The sequence below is a fragment of the Mirounga angustirostris genome, unplaced genomic scaffold (assembly GCF_029215605.1).
Source record: "Mirounga angustirostris isolate CCGP_5_RB_7025 unplaced genomic scaffold, mMirAng1.0.hap1 SCAF_9, whole genome shotgun sequence".
Lineage (NCBI taxonomy): Eukaryota > Metazoa > Chordata > Mammalia > Carnivora > Phocidae > Mirounga > Mirounga angustirostris.
This window is the reverse complement of record NW_026991717.1, coordinates 63255040-63275052: the sequence shown is the minus strand read 5'-3', so window position 1 is coordinate 63275052 and position 20013 is coordinate 63255040. Positions and strand designations below refer to the sequence as shown.

Below are 20013 nucleotides of genomic sequence, written 5' to 3'. Positions count from 1 at the left end.
GCAGGGGGAGGGGCAGAGGGACAGGAAGAGAAAATCTCAAGCAGACTCTGTGCTACGCAGGGAGCCCGCCGTGGGACTCAATCCCAGGACCCTGAGATCACGCCGTGGGGCTCAGTCCCAGGACCCTGAGATCATGACCTGAGCCAAAATCAAGAGTTGGTCGCCTAACCAACTGAGCCACCCAGGCGCCCCCCTCATTGGTTGTTCTGAAATAAATTTTTCATTGGTCAACAGCCAAGTGAGAAAATGAAAGGCAGAACAATGTGTAAGTGAAGATGTATTAGTATAAGATAAATTGACCCTTCTTAAGATACAATTGAGCTCTACTCTATTTTTGTACTTCCTCCTACTTCTGATACTATTGTTTTCAAAAGTGATATAATATATACAATAAAGAGGGAGCAAAAATGCATTTTTTTTCTTTTTAAGATTTTGTTTATTTTAGAGAAAGAGCACAAGTGGGCAGAGGGGGTGAGGGAGAGGGAGTAACAGACTCCTCGCTGACGTGGGGCTCGATCCCAGGACCCCCGGGATCATGACCTGAGCCCAAGGCAGATGCTTAACCGACTGAGCCACCTAGGCACCCCTTTTTTTTTCTTTAAGCTACATACCCAATGTGGGGCTTGAACTCACAATCCTGAGATCAAGTCACATGCTTTACTGACTGAGCCAGCCAGGCACCCCCAAAAAGTATTTTCTTGTTAAAATTACTATTTATCATATCTCTCCAAAATTTGTGGCCTGTGAGATGAGAAAGCCTGTAAAGGTTTGATCTGGTGGAGAAAGCACTGGTAAAATTTTGAGTCTAACTAGCCTTTCTCTCAGTGTTTACATTTGTAAAATGGACATGTATAACCTCCTACAGAGCTGCATTCTTGTTAGAGAAGGAGTAACAGTAACGAGGCAAAGATGGGTTGGTAGAATGTACTTCAAAATAATCTCAGGTGGTGGTTGGGAGTAGAGGCAACATATAGATACACAGTATTGGCCATAAATGGGTAATTGTTGAAACTGTATGGTGGGCACATGGAGTTCATTGTATCATTATTAGCTTTTGTTTTAAAATCTCCATAATAAAAAGTTCTTCAGAGAGAGAGAGAGAGAGAGAGAGAGAGAGAGAGAGAGAGAGGCTGTTTAAGGAGACTGGTCAAGACAATAGTCTTTGCTTTTCTTGCTAGCAACTACCTGTTTCAACTGCTCTTATCTAAATGCTTCCTATGCAAAATTCTGTCTCAGATACAACTCAGAGCGCAGCTGGCCTGCCTTGCTTGGAGGGGGACAGGAGGCCTGGAGCCCTGTTAGTTCATTCTCACGCTCAAACCTTTGAGGTTCCTCTGAGGAAACCCACCAGTCTGCCTGCTTTTTCTTCTCATGTCCTCTATCCTTCTAAAGAAGGGCCCCTCCTCCTGTCTCTCTTGTGCTCATCACTATCTGCCCTCCGACAGATCCTAATTTTGTCTCATTCCTACTCTTCCATAAAATTCCCATCAACATCCTCACATGCTTTAGTATCTCTCATCTTTAAGACAGAACAAGAGATTTTTCCCTTGATTGCACATCCTCCTCCATCTGTGGCCCCATCCTCTGTGCCCTTAATGCCCACACCTCCTTGAAGGACTCGTCCAGGTGTGCCTAGTCCTCCTCCTCGCCCAGTATTCACTCCTCATCACACCGGGGTCTGCGTTCAGTGCCCACGGAGCCCGCTCTTGGCAAGGTCACCTACAGTCCCGTGTTACCCAGCAGTGGATGCTCTCTGTCATCCTACTCAGCCTTAGGAGCATCTGTGAGAAGACACTTTCCTTCCCTCCCTTGAGGCCCAGTCCCTTTGTCCGCTTTATCTCAAGTACACGTTTCTCCTGCTTCACTTGGTGTCCCCCCTCCTTCCTGTGTTCCAGACACACTGGCCTCTCTTGGGCTTTTTGGAATACATCAACCTCTTGTTTGCTTTGAACCTCTTTATATGCTCTTCCCTCCTCTGGAATGCTCGGTCTCTGGCTTGTCTCAGCTTCTGTGCAGTGTACTCAGGTGTTCCTGATGACCATATCCAAGTATGTTCCCTCACACCCACTGCGGGTCATTCTCGAAGTAGAGTGTAGGGAGACTAGACAGTACTTTTATCCCCGTAGGGTCTCTGGCTAGGGTCTGAGAATAAATTGACATGAGACAGACTGACAGGAGAATAACATACAGGTATTTACATGCACATTGGAAACTCCATAGGGACATGAAGACCCGAAGAAGTGGCCAGGCCTAAGTATCTACAGGGTAGGCTGAACAAAGAGAGGCAGTTGTGGAAAGTAGCGAACATATGGGGAGACTGAAGAAAGGTAAGAGTTATTTTGCCAAGTTCTGTTTGTACAGGATTCTCTCGGCCTTAATGTTCTCTGATAATGAGTCCCGGGATGGAGTCCCGCATTGGGCTCCCTGATCAGCAGGGGGTCTGCTTCTCCCTCTGGCCCTCCCCCCTCTCATTCTCTCTCTGTCAAATAAATAAATAAAAATCTGTATTTTATTTTATTTTTAAAGATTTTATTTATTTGACAGAGAAAGAGAGCATGAGCAGGGGGAAGGAGCAAGGGGAGAGAGAGAAGCAGGCTCCCCACTCAGCAGGGAGCCTGACTCAGGACTCGATCCCAGGACCCCTGGATCATGACCTGAGCTGAAGGCAGATGCTTAACCAACTTAGCCACCCAGGCTTCATAGGATATTTCTTTCTTTCCAGTGTAGGAGGGCATCTTTCTTTCTTTCTTTTTTAAAATTTATTGTTATGTTAATCACCATGCATTACATCATTAGTTTTAGATTTGTGTTCCATGATTTATTGTTTGTGCATAACACCCAGTGCTCCATGCAGAACGCACCCTCTTTAATACCCATCACCAGGCTAACCCATCCTCCCCCGCCCTCCCCTCTAGAACCCTCAGTTTGTTTTTCAGAGTCCATCGTCTCTTATGTAGGAGGGCATCTTTCACATGGGCGTCTTATCTCCTGTTTTCAGGAAGGAAAGAGGAGGTCAGCAGGCCCTTCTTGCACCTTCTGTTTTCAAGTACCCTTAGCTCAAAATAATCCTTAAACCATGTGCTCTGGTAAGTGCTGTGAATTGTGCAAGACTGTTGAATCTCAGATCTGTACCTCTGAAACAAATAATGCAATATATGTTGAGAAAAAAAAAAAGAAGAAGAACAAGGTAGCAGCAGGAGGGGAAGAATGAAGGGGGGAAATCGGAGGGGTAGACGAACCATGAGAGACGATGGACTCTGAAAAACAAACTGAGGGTTCTAGAGGGGAGGGGGGTGGGAGGATGGGTTAGCCTGGTGATGGGTATTGAGGAGGGCACATTCTGCATGGAGCACTGGGTGTTATGCACAAACAATGAATCATGGAACACCACATCTAAAACTAATGATGTAATGTATGGGGATTAACATAAGAATAAAAAAATTAAAAAAAAAATAATCCTTAAACCAAAGTGGCATATTATGGAGCGGCTGATTCCATCACTCATGTCTTCTCTTCAGTAGGACTTTCTGAACTTGAACTTACGTGTTAATTATTTGTTTTCCCCCACCAGACTGGAAGTTCCACGTCAGCTGGAACCACGTCTGTTTTCTCACTTTGTGCTCCCAGTGCCTGACAGAGTCCACGCCCATCACTGTGGGTGATGAGGCGAGATGGCTGACTGAGTACCTGGAAAACCTCATGGGTCACGGGACGTTTCACCACGTTCACAGATCTGTGCTTTCCTGGAACCTGACCCTGCAGCTTTGAGCAAGCATTAGGATAAAGCCATATGAAAACCGAGCTTCCAAATGTTATACACATCGTTGATGAGAATTTTGTTTATTGTATAATTCAGGGTACTATAGGTTGTAAATACCTGTTAGAATTTAGTGTTGCTATGTACTTTGTTGCCCCCCCCCCCCAATTTTTTGTGCTTTTCCTTTTTTGTGAAATGTGAAATGATGTCACATTTCCCTTTTTGCCCTGGCCACCTGGATGTTCCAAGACAAAGTCAAGGCTCGGTCACAGCAGCTCAGAATTGGCACTAATGAGGGAGTGGCTGATAAAAAACACAGGTTTGGGAGCCAAAGTTGGATCTGAAATCCAGCCTTGTCGTCGTGTATCTGTGGGCAAAAAACTGAAATTTCTGAGCCTGAGCTGCTTTATCTGTAAAACGGTGGCGGTGCCCACCTACAGAGTTAGTTAAGTGCCTGGACCATGAGACTAAATATTTCTTCCCTCAGCCTCCCTTCTCTTATTTTTTTTGTTTTTTTTAAAGATTTTATTTATTTATTTGACAGAGACACAGCGAGAGAGGGAACACAAGCAGGGGGAGTGGGAGAGGAAGAAGCAGGCTTCCCACTGAGCAGGGAGCCCCATGCGGGGCTCGATCCCAGGACCCTGGGATCACGACCGGAGCCGAAGGCAGACGCTTAACTGACTGCGCCACTCAGGCGCCCCTCCCTTCTCTTATGATGTACAGATAATATAAACTGCCTCAAACCTTTTTTGGAAAAAGCATATTTAATAAAGAACAATAAATGGAGTATTTGGTTTCTTTGGCGAAAAGCAGTTGGGTGAGAGCATATCCATGTTTAGAAGAGCCGTCAGATTTTCATGTTAAGGCTTTCACTTGTCATTATCTCAGTATTCATGTTTCAACTGGTTTCCTCTGCTCAAGAGGCCCCTGACCCACCTGTCTGAAAATCTCCCTTACCGCTGTATTCCATTACTCTGCCTGATTTTCTTTATAGCACTCATCACTATGGAGAATACGTCCTTGTCTTCTCATGTGTGTTGGCTAGTTGGTCCCACATCTGTCCAAATTGACCCCTGTACTCCTAGCCTACTCCTAGAATGGTACTCCTGCATAACCATGTGATTGGTACTCCATAACATGTGAATGAATAGATGCTCCATGGAACATTTTGCTTCACCTCTTAGATAACTTTGAAAAGGAAGATGCAGTCTCTCTGGCACAGGTTTTGTTTTTATTTTTTTTTTTTAAGATTTTATTTATTTATTTGACAGACAGAGACACAGCGAAAGAGGGAACACAAGCAGGGGGAGTGGGAGAGGGAGCCTGATGCGGGACTCGATCCCAGGACCCTGGGATCATGACCTGAGCTAAAGGCAGTCGCTTAACCAACTGAGCCACCCAGGTGCCCCAGGTTTTGTTTTTAAACCACGCTTTAGGAAAAGATAACCGAATGCTTGTATAAAAGTACAATTGCACGTAATATTTAGAAAGTAGAACGTTTGAGCTAAGATGCTCATTATCTTAATTGATAATAATTGGCTCTCCAGGAGGGAAAAAAAAAAAAGATTTTCTTTTTCTCTTTTAGGTCAGTGAGCCCCCTGAAATCAATTTAGTTCTGTACCCTCAGGGTCTGACTGGTGAAGAAGTATACGTTCAAGTGGATTTGAGGGTTAGATGCCCACCAACCTACCCAGACATGTGAGTACATTTATAAATACCTTCCATGTGATACCACTTCTCTGTTTTGACAACCTAGAAACAGACACATTAATGGTATTTTCTCCTTTCTGCCTCTGTTCCCCTTATAATTTCATTTCCTATCGTGTATATCTCACCGAAACTACCATCCGCAGTAGACATTTTCGTGAAACCTGTCTCACATTAAGTCTGCTTATAGTTGTAGAATAGTCACTCCAGGTACTAATGTTTGCTCCATGACTAATTGTTTGCTTTCTCTAATGTGTTCATTTAAAAAAAAGAGAGGGAGAGAGAGAAGGAAGCACAAGCAGGGGAAGGAGCAGAGGGAGAAGCAGACTCCCCGCTGAGCAGGGAGCCCGAAGCAGGGCTGGATCCCAGGACCCCGGGATCATGACCTGAGCCAAAGGCAGACGCTTAACGACTGAGCCACCCAGGCGCCCCTCTGATGTGTTGATTTTTGTTTAATTCTTCATAAATTGGGAAGAGGAACAGTCTTAGGAGAAAAGGACAAAGTCATTAGGACTAGTAGAGCCCTTGTATACTTAGTTTTATTTTGTTTCAGGGGGTGGGGAGGGGCAGAGGGAGAGTGAAAGAGAATCCTCAAGCAGACTCCCCGCTCAGTGCAGAGCCGGACGCGGGCCTTGATCTCACAACCCTGAGATCAAGATCTGAGCTGAGGTCAAGAGTTGGACACTTAACCAACTGAGCCACCCAGGCGCCCTTGTATACTTAGTTTTAAAGTATAGTTGGCATTAGGACTTAGAATAGCCTTTTGGCCCTAATGGGAGTTTTACTTTGTAGAGGAAAAAGGAGATTTGAGTCACACTGTTATTCGGGGCACTGCTGATGGGACTCCACTGTGCAGGGCTGGTCTGTGATGCACGGTGTCTAACACCCTGGCTCTAGCCAGTGATGCTACGAGTGCTCTGCGATCTATGAGACAACCGTAAAACCCCCACATACTTTCTTTTTTAAAGAGATTTATTTATTTAAGAGAGAGAGCGCGAGGGAGCATGAGCAGGGGGGCGGGGCAGAGGGAGAGGGAGAAGCAGGCTCCCCGCTGACGCGGGACTCGATCCCGGGACCCCGGAATCATGACCTGAGCCGAAGGCAGACGCTTAACCGACTGAGCCACCCAGGCGCCCCCTGCACGTGGACTGCCTCTGGATGAGAACCACTGACAGAGCAAAAGCACTGGCAGTCAGTAGCCAAGTATTGTCTTTTCGAAGTATGTGTGTATTCCGTGTAATGTTTCCTCAGACATTCAACCTGGAAAGGCAGATGGGCTTAGATGACATTTTGTGGTTTGCGCTTACTGTGCAGGGAGTCAGGTGACAAATAAAAGGAAGCTGTGCCTTACAGAGTGGGTGGGAAATCTGTGGAATTTGTTATCCTAACAGCTGATGGAGAAGATGAAAGTACAGATAGGTCAAGATGAGTTTCTTTCTTTTTTCTTTTTTTAAAGATTTTATTTATTTATTTGAGACAGAGAGAATGAGAGAGAGAGAGCACATGAGAGGGGGGAGGGTCAGAGGGAGAAGCAGGCTCCCTGCCGAGCAGGGAGCCTGATGCGGGACTCGATCCAGGGACTCCAGGATCATGACCTGAGCCAAAGGCAGTTGCTCAACCAACTGAGCCACCCAGGCGCCCTCAAGATGAGTTTCTTGAATTTAGTAACCCTCTTTTGTCTCTAACATCATGCCTAGAGTAGATAGAGTAGGTGTTTAGTATTTAATTCATGAATTGGTTAAAGGGTAATTAAATTTTATGAAAGGAAAATAAAGCCGCGCCTCTCTGGGTTTTATTTTTCCTGACACCAAATAGGTGGTGCGTTTTCTGACAGCTGGGTGTCTAGCAATTCAGTTCAGTTTTGACACAAACTAGCATAGTTACTGCAGACCTGGGTTAGGGGCTCAGTTCCACAAAATTTCAAACGCCAGTTTGCGTGTACCAGTATTTCTGATCAGCTGGCCAAGAATTTGTGAGCTCATTCAACCCCTTCATCAGGTTTGATGCTGTGTTAGAACAGCATGGAGAACTCAGGAAGGCACTTGACTTACAATTACCGGCTTACTATAAAGGATACAGCGCAGGACCAGCCCAGTGAAAGAGGTGCATAGGGAAGGAATGTGGTAAGAGGCGTGGAGTTTCTCTTCCCTCTTGCCTTTGACAGGCATCCCCTGGGGGCACAGTCACCCCTGGTTGGGAACCACTGTGCTGGAGGGCCATTCTGGTAAATCTTGATGTGTCCAATTGGTAAAAATAATATGGGATGATTTAAAAAAACAAACAAACCATGAAAATGATTATAAAAAGCCACAGAGTAGACATTATAATATCAGCTACATAAAATTATAAATTTTGTGCCAAGGGCATAAAGAGAAACCTGGAAAAAAATTTTTTTAAGTTTAATTAGTATTGTAGATGGATTTTTCATCATTCTATTAATATTGCTACATAATGACAGCTGAATTAAAAAGAAATTATGTAAGGCTTGACTTGGGGGGGGAACATTCTTATCCTTTGAGATGACATGGTACAGGAAAACTTTTTCTGCAAAGTAGTCTTTCATGCCACTGTGACAGAGTCCTTGGTTAGATCATACGTAGACTCAGGACTCTGTGGCATTTCTGTCCTTTTTCTCATATATATCAACTCCCTTCTCTGAGATTTCCATCTATCCGAGTAGATCATGATTGTAGCCATCTGTCACACTGAAGCATTGAGAGAATGCAGAGACAGTGAATCATAAAGGCTTTGCTAAGATAAAAATACCATCAGTTACTCAGAAATGCTTGGTAGGAAGTAGTCATCTTCTCTTCGGTAAAATTAAATAAAGCCTGTTTGATCTCCGTGAATTGTTCCTGGATCTCTCTTTTTTTTTTTTTAAGATTTTATTTATTTATTTGAGAGAGAGAGAATGAGAGAGAGCACATGAGAGGGGGGAGGGTCAGAGGGAGAAGCAGACTCCCTGCCGAGCAGGGAGCCTGATGCGGGACTCGATCCCGGGACTCCAGAATCATGACCTGAGCCGAAGGCAGTCGCTTAACCAACTGAGCCACCTAGGCGCCCTTCCTGGATATCTCTTGATTGGGAACCAAGGGGAACCCGAGGAGCGGCTCTGTGAACTTTGAATAGAGAGCATTGAGTGTCGGTTATGCTGGGCGGAGAGAAGAGGGGCGTGTTCGGCATCCTTGTAATAGCAGAGGGTGCACAACACCCCCAGGTGGATTCAGCTGTGGGAGTGGGTGAGCGAGCATTTCCATCTCGTTGACAATCAGGAGTGATGTGACAGGGCACATGGTGGGAATGCTGGATGGATCACCTAGGCTTCATTTTTTTCTTTAAGATTTTCAGTAATCTCTACACCCAATGTGGGGCTCGAACCCACAACGCCGAGATCAAGAGTCACATGCTCTACCGACTGAGTCAGCCAGGCGCCCCGTCTGAGGCTTCCTCTTGCCTCGTCGTGCTTGTCTTGCTTTATGCTGAAGCACACGAATGAGCCCAGAGCGCTTGGACTCTTGTGGGTGAACTGTGAGAGCTGGTTAATTGATGTTGGGGGGCAAGCCAGGATCAAGCCCACCAAGTCTATTTTTTTTTTTTTAAAGATTTTATTTATTTATTTGAGAGAGAATGAGATAGAGAGAGAGCACATGAGAGGGGGGAGGGTCAGAGGGAGAAGCAGACTCCCCGCCGAGCAGGTAGCCCGATGCGGGACTCGATCCCGGGACTCCAGGATCATGACCTGAGCCGAAGGCAGTCGCTTAACCAACTGAGCCACCCAGGCGCCCCAAGCCCACTAAGTCTAGTCATCTGGGGGACCAGCTTCTCCCCCAGGGACTGCAGGTGACCCCCACGTCAAACACTGTGTTGACAGAGTTGCTAGGATACAGTTGTAATCCTTGGAAATGGAGGAGGAGGCTGCTAGGGGTATAGAGAGGCCTGTGTGAAATCTCTGTGCTCAGTGCTTGGACCTAGCAAATATTATGCAAAGAGGCCATACTTTTTGGAGTAACTCCTTTTTGTCTCTTTCTTTTCCAGAGTCCCTGAAATAGAGTTAAAGAATGCCAAAGGTCTGTCAAATGAAAGTGTTAATTTGTTAAAATCCCACCTAGAGAAAGTGGCCCAAAAACACTGTGGAGAGGTAAGATACGTTTTTGTTTTTTTTTTTTTAATTTTTTTTAAGATTTTATTATTTATCTGAGAGAGAGAGGGATAGAGCACAAGCAGGGGGAGTAGCAGAGAGGGAGAAGCAGGCTCCCTGCAGAGCAGGGAGCCCGATGCAGGGCTCGATCCCGATCCCAGCACCCTGGGATCATGACCTGAGCCGAAGGCAGACACTTAACCGACTGAGCCACCCAGGCGCCCCGAGGTAAGATACGTTTAACTGGAGTTGTAACAGGACAGTAGAAATCTCATCCCGTTCAGCAGTGTTCACCTTCCTGCCTTCTCTTGGGCCAAGAGGCTTTTCCATGACACCTCAAACCCAGTGTTGACTAGAATGTTTTGTTTCTTATTGATATGTACAAAGGGGAACATTGGTACTTGTATTTCTTTAATGTACAGCTTTTATGAATGACAAATTGTAGAGTGTATATGGAGGGTACATTGACGATTCAGAATTTTTCTGAAAGGAGTCCACGTGAGCCTGGCCATACTGTTGGCACACCTTGGGCCGGGCATCATAACCTGATCTTGACTTGAACCTTTACATTGGAAAATGTTTGCAGACAAATGATTTCGGACCGAACCTTGCCTCCTCTCCCGGTTACATATTAGAAGAGCTAATGGTTTGCCTTCTCAGTGATTAGCCACATACTCTGCTCCATCAGCGTCCCTTTTGTACTGGAGCATTTCCATCTAGTTCAGTATTCTTTTGTAATCCTCTGCACATCAGGGTGTACGTGAGTTCCCCCTTGAGTGGCAGAACTCTCCGGAAGGCTAGACTAGGTGACTTCTTGGGGCAGTGGGTTACCGTGGGTCTCTTAGGCCAGACCACTTCTCTTCAAGTATGACCCATCTTTTCCTCACTTAGGCAGCTCATGCTTAAGAATCCATCCTGTAAAAACAGAAGAGTTAAGTAAGGACTTATCCCAGGTCTCTGTGTCTGTTTTGGACGTCTGTTAAAGTGACTGGACAGGTTTTCCGTTGCATTCTATAACACAGGAGTCACAGCATGACCCACCTCTGGGTTATCTCAAGATTTTCAGTGATTGCTGAGCTGCAGAGTGATTATAGAACAGCCTGAACAAAAAAGTAGGCCCTGGGGATGATTGCAGAGTTCTTTCTTTTTATATATATATTTTATTTATTTATTTGACAGAGATTGAGAGCACAAGCAGGCAGAGAGGCAGGCAGAGGGAGAGGGAGAAGCAGGCTTCCCGCTGATCAGGGAGCCCCATGTAGGGCTCTTTCCCAGGACCCTGGGATCATGACCCGAGTTAAAGGCAGAGCCTTTGCCTTAACCAACTGAGCCACCCAGGTGCCCCTGCAGAGTTCTTTCTGATGTAGTCTAATGTCTCACTGAAAAATAATACGGAGTTATACTGAAAATTCAACTATAGAATCCTCTGGTCTCTTGGATTCATGATGTGGGATTTTTTTGGAAAATACTTTTGCTTTATTTATTTTTCACAATACAGTATTATTAACTATTATCACTGAGCTGTACATTAGATCCCCAGAACTTACTCGTCATATAACCAGAAGTTTGTACCCCTTGACCAACATCCCCTCTTTCTCCAACCTGTCAGTTCCTGGTAACCACCACTCCAGTCTCTTGTCTTTATGAGTTTGGCTTTTTTACATTCCACATATAAGTGAGATCATACAGTATTTGTCTTTCTCTGGCTGACTTATTTCACTTAGCATAATGTCCTCAGGGTCCATCCACGTTGTTGGAAACAGCATGACATCCTTTCTCATGGCCAAATAATGTTCCATTGCATTTATATACGTCTTCTTTATTCATTCATCCATTGGAAGACACTGAGCTGGTTTTCATAACTTGGCTGTTGTGAATAATGCTACAATAACATGGGGCTGCAGGTATCTCTTCCAGATCCTGTTTTCACTTCCTTTGCATATGTCCTCGGAAGTGGGGTTGCTGGATCATATCAGTTCTGTGTTTATTTTTTGAGGATCCTTTATATTGTTTTCCATAGTGGTTGAACCAATTTCATTTCCACCAACAGTGCACAAGGGTTCCCTTTTCGCCACATCCTTGCTAGTATTTGCTATTCCTTGTCTTTTTGATGACAGCCATTCTGACAGGTGTGAAGTGATAGCTCATTGTGGTTTTGATTTCCATTTCCCTGATGATGAGTGATGTTGAGCAACTTCTCATGTGTCTGTTGGCCATCTCTATATCTTCTCTGGAAAAAACGTCTGTTCAGATTCTCTGCCCATTTTCTAATTGGATCATTTGGGGTTTTTTGCTGTTAAAGTTCTATGGGTTCCTTCTATATTTTGGATGTTAGCTCTTTATCAGAAACATGTTTTGCAAATATTTTCTCCCATTCCATAGGTTGCCTTTTCATTTTGTGGATGGTTTCCTTTGCTGTGCAGAAGTTCTAAAATTTGATGTAGTCCCACTTGTTTACTTTGCTTTTGATGCCCTTTCTTGGGCTTTATTTTATTTATTTATTTTTTAAAGATTTTATTTATTTGTTTTGATAGAGAGACAGCGAGAGAGGGAACACAGCAGGGGGAGTGGGAGAGGGAGAAGCAGGCCCCCCGTCGAGCAGGGAGCCCGATGCGGGGCTCGATCCCACGACCCCGGGATCATGACCTGAGCCGAAGGCAGATGCTTAACGTACTGAGCCACCCAGGCGCCCTTTGGGCTTTATTTTAAATTACACTTTTTATTTTGAGATAATTACAGATTCACATGCAGTTTTAAGATCTAATACTAAGATCCTATATACCCTTTTACTCAGCTTCAAGGATGTTATATAAGTGGAATCATACAATATGTAACTTTTGGGATTGGCTTTCTTTTCACCCAACATAATTCTCTTAGAGACTCATCCAGATTGTTGGACGTATCAGTAGTTGTTACTTCTTATTATTAGGTAGTATTCCATGGTATAGATATACCACTGTTGATTTAGCCATCCACCAGGTGAAAGACATCTGAGTTGTTTCTAGTTTTTGGCTATTAAAAATAAAGCTGTGGGGGCACCTGGGTGAATCAGTTGGTTAAGCCTCTAACTCCTGATTTTGGCTCGGTTATGATCTCAGGGTTGTGAGGTCGAGCCCTGCTCTGAGCATGGAGCTTGCTTAAGATTCTCTCTCCCTGTGCCCCCTCCCTCACATTCTCTCTCTTAAAAAAAAAACGAAAAAAAAAGCTGTTGTAAACATCATTATAGGTTTTTATGTGAAGGTAAGTTTTTGTTTCTCTGGATTAATGCCCAGGAGTGCAGTTGTTGGTATATGGAAGCTGCATGTTCAATTTTTTAAGCAGCTGTCAGACTTGTACAGATTGGCTTACATTCCCACCAGCAGTGTCTGAGTGATCCAGTGATCCAGTTTCTCCACATCCTTGCCAGTGTTTGATGTTGTCCCTTTTTAAATTTCAGCTATATTCTAATAGATGTGATGGTTAATTTTATGTGCCAAACTTGCTAGACCATGGTACCCAGCTATTTGGACAAACATCGTTCTAGATGTGCTCTGGTTTTGTTTTTTCTTTTTTTGCTTTTTGTTTTTTGTTTTAAGATTTTATTTATTTGACGAGAGAGAGAGCCAGAGAGTGCAAGTGGGGTGGGGGGGTGCAGAGGGAGAGGGAGAAGCAGACTCCCTGCTGAGTAAGGAGACTGATGTGGGACTTGATCCCAAAACTCTGTGATCATGATCTGAGCCGAAGGCAGACGCCCAACCATCTGAGCAACCCAGGTGTCCCTCTTGATGTTTCTCTGAAGTATTTTTTTTAGATGAGGTTAATATTTAAATCAGTAGACTTTGGGTTAAGCAGATTATCCTCCATAATGTGTGCAGGCCTCATCCAATCACTTGAGGGTTTAAAAAAAATTTTTTTTAAAGAATTTATTTATTTGAGAGCGAGCACGAGCAAGAAAGGGGGAGAGAGAGGGGCAATGGGAGAGGGAGAACCAGACTCTCCACCGAGCAGGGAGCCCGATGCAGGGCTAGATCCCAGGACCCCAGGGTCTGAGCTGAAGGCAGACGCTTAATGGATTGAGCCACCTAGGCACCCCAATTGCTTGAGTGTTTTAACTGAAAACAACTGGCTTGTCTGGAAGCAGGGGAAATTATCAGAGGATGGCTGTTAGACCAGACCTGCCAGGTCTCCAGCCTGCTGGTCTACCCCACATATTCTAGACTCTCGATAATTCATTGGGTCAATTCCTTAAAATCAGTCTCTCGCCGTACACATGTGCACGTGTACACCCCCCATGTGTACACCCACCCACACACACGTGGACACCCACACACGTGGATACCCCCCCCCCCATCCTGTTGGTTCTGTTTCTCTGGAGAACCCTGGCTAATACGGATACGTATTGTGAGGGGATGGTAGAGTGGCTGTTCTAAATAAGGAGATCAGGAGAGGCTTCTGATGAGGTCACATTTGAGCAGAGTGCTGAGAGGGGCAGGACAGTCAGCCGTGTAGATCCACAGGGAGGGGGGGACAAGAGCCAGTTTGGAAAGTAGTTCTTATTTTCATCTAGTCTTACATATATTGTATCTGATGTGTTTGTACAGAAAATTCTAGTCATTCAAATTGATTGGCAGAAGAAAAACCCTCCACTGCTTGGCTCCTGTCTCCTTTCTGGTGTAGAAGTGGTTTCTCTTTGACATAATAGAAACTACCTATCTTCCCCAGCTTTTCTTAAAAGAGCTTTTCTTTGGAGAACTTGCCTCTTAAACTCTAGATGAGTGCTTGTCAACCGTAAAGTGAAGTACATCCAGTGAATGACACAGCTTCTGCTACAATCAAAAAATACATTAACTTCCCCCTGTGGTGTCTTTGCATTTACTCCTCGAGAGAAAGGTGGCATGAACACCACGTGAACTAACTTTATATTCTTGTGCATAGTGACCTTTATTACTAATTATCACCCTCTCAAGTCCCTTCAGAAATAAGAATTTTTAAACTGCTTTATTGTAATTGAGGAAAAAGGAATTTCAGAGTGGTGGTCGTCATCTGCGGAAGGAGCTTGGTACTCCTGACCTCTCTGGGGTTGGGGCAGTCACTCAGCGTAGGGTCCCAGAAACCCTTGTTTTATGAGTTTACCAGCGCAGATAAGATTTATGACTCCTACAGGTATGAGAAAGTGGCTTCACTTTCCGAGAGGGCAATGTCTGCGGCGGGGGGGGGGGGGGGGTTCCTTCTGGTAGTATCCATGAATGCTTCCCTAAGTGGAAATGGAATGCTCTCTTAGTATTGATCAGCCTCCACTGGACTGTTACTAGCAGGGAGCTAGTGAGGCCTTTAAGTATTTGCCTCTGTACCCCAAAGAATGTTTTCAGTACACTGTACGGACAGATGGAAGTTCTCACTGCTGCAGTGATTCTTCTGCTGTCATTTTGTAGACAGGTTTTCTAGTTGGGAAAGTACTTTATTTTTATGCAGTGTTAAATATTTTACCAGATTTATTTGTCCAGATAAAAATATTCTACCAGATTTATTTGTCCAGATAAAAATATTTTACCAGATTTGCTCTACAGAAGATGCCAGTAAAGTTGAGGAAGACTGTAAGAAAAGGGAAGCTTTTTATGTATCTAGATAGTGATTTCTCTTGACAGCACAAGAGGGGAGACCTATGAAAGCTTTTCCCTGCTGCGATTGCCTCAGATACCTAACTCAGAACGTGTCCTATCAAAGTACGCATCACCATTTTAAGTGGGCCTCTCATTGCCTGCCTGCTTTCCCCTCTCCTTTGGGCCCTGTCTTCCCATTACTTGACCATTTGTGGTTGACTTTCCTCTACATGTTTAGGTGATGATATTTGAACTGGCCGACCATGTGCAATCGTTTCTCAGCGAGCATAACAAGCCCCCTCCCAAGTCTTTCCATGAAGAAATGTTGGAAAGGCGGGCTCAGGAGGAGCAGCGGAGGCTGTTGGAGGCCAAGCAGAAGGTGGAGCAGGAGGTGAGACCCTCGTCACTACCGGAGGCCGGGCCCAGAAGACGGCGAACTCCTATCGGTTTTTACTCTCTCTCTACCTACATGCTAATCTTTATTTAAATTTTGCTGGGCCTTGGCTTCAAGCACTTGGAGATCCGAGTCAGAGGAGGCCCAAAGAGTAACTGAGAAATATGGCGAGTGGTTTCCTCCCCACAAATAGCAACGCTGCTCCTAGTACCTTCAGTCTAGTCCGGGTCTTCAAAGAAAAGAAGAGAAAAAAGTTTGTTGAACCAAACTTCTTGTGGTCTTTTGAGCTTGTAAAGCTGTGCAGGAATTCACTGAGCTTTATAGGCTATTTTCTTCCCTCTGTGGGACGGGTATCTACTGTCCAAATGAGTAGCAAAAGCCAGAGATTGACCTTTTTTATGTGCTGTAACCGTTTGTATTTTTTCTTCAATCTGTTTGCACAAGGATGTACACTGCTGTGTTATTTTTTAAATCCTTTAATCAAAGATAATGTACATATCCAAGGTTACTTCTTTTTTCTTTTTCCTAAGTTTCCTTCTTGATTTTTAACTTACTCTCTATTCAGTCTTTTATTTTATTTTATTTTAAAGATTTTATTTATTTATTTGACAGAGACAGACTGTGAGAGAGGGAACACAAGCAGGGGGAGTGGGAGAGGGAGAAGCAGGCTTCCCGCAGAGCAGGGAGCCCGATGCAGGGCTCGTTCCCAGGACCCTGGGATCATGACCTGAGCCAACGGCAGACGCTTAACGACTGAACCATCCAGGTGACCCTCTATTCAGTCTTTTAATCAGCTTACCTAGAATTTGGAGGGGGGGGGGTTGTAAAAATAAGTGTCTGAAGTTTTTTTTTTTTTCCTTCCCAGACATTTCCCAACACATTAAATAATCATTTTTTCTTAGTTGATTTGTAAACTTCCTTTAAGGTGTATTTTAACTATATATATATATGAAACTCTATTTGTGAATTACCCATTTTGTTCAATTTGTCTTTTTTCTTGAGTCCCTACCGTATCTTTTATGCTGTTTTAATATCTGAAAAGTCAAGTCCCCTTCCCTTCACCTTCTGTTATGCTTTTCTTTTTCCCTCAGCCATTCTCACCATTTATTCTTACAGATGAAATACAGGATCGCTCTTTCAAAATCAAGCCAAACTCTCTGCCCTAGACTTACATGTTCATTTAGGAAGAATTGACACCTTGGCAATATTCAGACTCCCTATCCAGGAATGTTTGTCTGCTTATTCTTATCTCTTGGTGAGGCTTTCTAGCTTTCTAGCTTTCTTCCCTTAGATGTTACTGTTTCTTACAGTTACTTCCAGGGTTTTGTTATTCTGCTTTTCTTAGCTTCTTGCTCTTGGTTCTTTTTTTTGCCTAGTTATCATTTAGAGTTTAAAGTTCCTTATTTTCATCATTTTTAGGAAGGCACGTTTTTATTAGTGGACATTTATCTAGCAGTCTTGTTTAGGTATACTGTTTACTTATAAATTTGGGGCATTTTTTCATTTTGTATTATTGCTGATACAGATTCTGGTGAGTCTCTTAATGGTTTTGATATACACAACCTGGAATTTTAGGGGACTCGTAAAAAAAAAACCAAGAACAAAAAAAACCCCACTATTTTTCCCAACCTAAATTCAGTCCCACTTGAGCCATAGATACGTGAATCAAATGAATGGAAATCAAAATACCGCTTTTAATGCTGAGAAAACTAGAGAACATAGCTGAAGGTCTCTGGCACATGGGGATAGTGCTTGAGCCACTGCCACCCCGGGTCCTGGCACTGAGGACAGCTCAGCCCACCTCCACCAACGGGGCCCCACCCTCTGTGGCGGGGAGCAGACACCAGCACTTGTTCTCCACAGACAGGGAGATATCAAGGGGGAGGGGCTGAGTCAAGGTGGGGGTGCTGCTGTCGTGAAAGTCTCTCCACGTGGAAACATGAAGAGTGGGGATCAGCGCCCCTCCCCCACAGTCTGGAAACTTTTTAAAACACGAACAAGTATTGCATCTGAACTGATGAAATAGTAGTTTGTTGTACGGTTCTGTATAAACAGGCCTTTTAGGAAAGGAGGGCTTGAATCATAGAAATGCAAAAGGTGTTTTGGGTGGTGCCTGGGTGGCTCAGTGGGTTGGGTGTCCAACTCTTGATTTTGGCTCAGGTCATGATCTCAGGATCATGAGATCAAGCCCTGCGTCCGGCTCCGTCGGGCTCCGAGTTCGCCACAGAGTGTGCTTGTCTCTCTCTCTCTGTTCCTCCCCCTGCACTCACTCGCTCACTCGCTCTCTCCTCTCTCTCAAATAAATGAGTACATAAAATCTTTATAAAAAAAAAAAAATGCAAAAGGGGCGCCTGGGTGGCTCAGTCATTAAGCGTCTGCCTTCGGCTCAGGTCTGGGATCGAGCCCCGCATCGGGCTCCCTGCTCTGCGGGAGGCCTGCTTCTCCCTCTCCCACTCCCCCTGCTTGTGTTCCCCCTCTCGCTGTGTCTCTCTGTCAAATAAATAAATAAAATCTTTAAAAAAAAAATGCAAAAGATTTTTTGTGATTATAGAATTTATATGTTATCTGGGTTTTAGAGATTGGCATTTGATGCAGTATGATTTATTTCAGCAACGTGAAATCCTTCATGAGATTAAGAGAAGGAAAGAAGAGATAAAAGAAGAGAGAAAAAGAAAAGAAATGGCTAAGCAGGTACTCTATCAGTCTAAAATGTTTTTCTTTCCACTGATCATGTTTTCCTCTCCTGTGTTACTATCAGTAGTAAAGCTGGAAATGAAGCATTAAAAAAAAAAAAAAATCCCCGAATATCGTTCATTGTGTATTTCAGATTCCCCAAAGAGGATGCAAAATTTAGAGTTGTATGTTATCTGTAGATGACACAGGTTGATGGAATGACAGTAGTGTATCAGATGAGTTGAGGGAGAGCAGAGATGGAATTAACCCAGACTGGAATTCTTAGTATGTACTTGGAAAACACAACTATTTGTTCAACTGAAGAGTGAATGGAAATCATATGGATCTGCTGGAGATTTCTTTTTTTTTTTTTAATATTTTATTTATTTATTTGACAGAGAGATAGAGAGAAAGCACAAGCAGGCAGAGAGGCAGACAGAGGGAGAGGGAGAAGCAGACTCCCCACTGAGCAGGGAGCCCCATGTGGGGCTCGATCCCAGGACCCTGGGATCACGACCTGAGCCGAAGGCAGATGCTTAATCAACTGAGCCACCCAGGCGCCCCTCTGCTGGAGATTTCATTCAGTGATGGAAAAGAAGGATCCAACAGGGCAGGATTAAAAAAGCAGTGGTAGAAAAGATAAAGTCCTTTTTCCTGTATTTTTCCAGAGTCCAGCTCAGTCAAAACACCAGTTACCTGTGTTTGGAGAAATCCAGGGAAAATCTTACTCATTCTCTTTTGTAGAATTAATGGCATTTAACTTAAGGGCAACTCTGAGGGGTGGTGGGAGGAGGCACTGATGTAATAGTAAGCAGCACCTGGCTTAAAGCTTTGGTGTTTTTCCTGCCAGCTCTGTGACCTTGACAGTGACACTAAATGTGTCTTAAAATGGGACTGGTGATGCCTCCCTTCCCTCTCATATAGTTATTCCCACAGAGAAATGTCCTGCCCTCTGTGAAAGTACAGAGCCGTACACAAATGTAAGGTGATGTGACTGTTTCCACCAGCTCTGTCTTACTCTGATCCCACCCACTTGCCAGCCATCTGCTCCCTCCTCCAAAGCCTCCTCCCTCTGTTCACCGCCTCTTGCTTTTCTCCCTGACTTTCCACCCATCTTGTAAATTCTAAGCATTTTCATTTGTAAAATTCCCATTCTCTTCATACTGTAACCTGGTCTTCAGTTCTTGAAGCAGTACGTATCTGGACGTTAAGTTTTTAAAAGTTCAAGTTCATTACACTTGAAAGCATTCAGCTTAAAGAGAATTTGCACTCTCTACTGAATTAATGATTAGGTACCGTGATTGTCTCCGATTTATGACTTGTATCTAAAGTAGGTTTTACTTTTCTTTCTTCTAGGAGCGTTTAGAAATTGCTAGTTTGTCAAACCAAGATCAAAACTCTAGGAAAGACCCGGGAGGACACAGACCAGCTGCTGTTCTACATGGAGGCGCTCCCGACTTTGTGGGAAATGGTAAACATCGGACCAACTCCTCTGGAAGGTCGAGGTAAGTCCCTGGGATTTCTGATTTGTTTGGAAGGGTGAAGGTTGTAGAAGAGAGAAAACAACTTGTAGTGACATGTGATGGAATTTTCAGGGAATGGATTTAGTAACTTTTTCAAAGCCTGTAAATCTTAATGTATTGGCAATATAAAACAAAGTTTTCATTTGTTCTAGCTCATTCCAAGTATCTTTTTTTTTTTTTTAATTTTAAGTTTTTATTTTAATTCCAGTTAGTTAGCATACAGTGTTATATTAGTTTCA

The 20013-nt window shown here is 44.0% G+C and overlaps 1 protein-coding gene across 12 annotated transcripts in view; it reads left to right on the top strand.

The window, feature by feature from the left end:
* The window catches only part of EIF2AK4 (eukaryotic translation initiation factor 2 alpha kinase 4), a 109015-nt gene that overhangs the window by 10945 nt on the left and 78057 nt on the right, over window positions 1–20013 (top strand). For 11 of the 12 annotated variants that reach the window (XR_010405060.1, XR_010405058.1, XR_010405059.1 and 8 more), the window contains exons 2-6: window positions 5346–5458; window positions 9503–9605; window positions 15423–15575; window positions 18189–18269; window positions 19608–19756. Coding sequence is in view for 9 of the 12 variants with exons in the window: in XM_064570690.1 (XP_064426760.1) it covers window positions 5346–5458; window positions 9503–9605; window positions 15423–15575; window positions 18189–18269; window positions 19608–19756 (599 nt within the window). In the remaining 3 variants the exon portion in view is untranslated. The remainder of the gene's footprint in view (window positions 1–5345; window positions 5459–9502; window positions 9606–15422; window positions 15576–18188; window positions 18270–19607; window positions 19757–20013) is intronic. The other variant, XM_045900373.3, reaches the window with a different exon arrangement.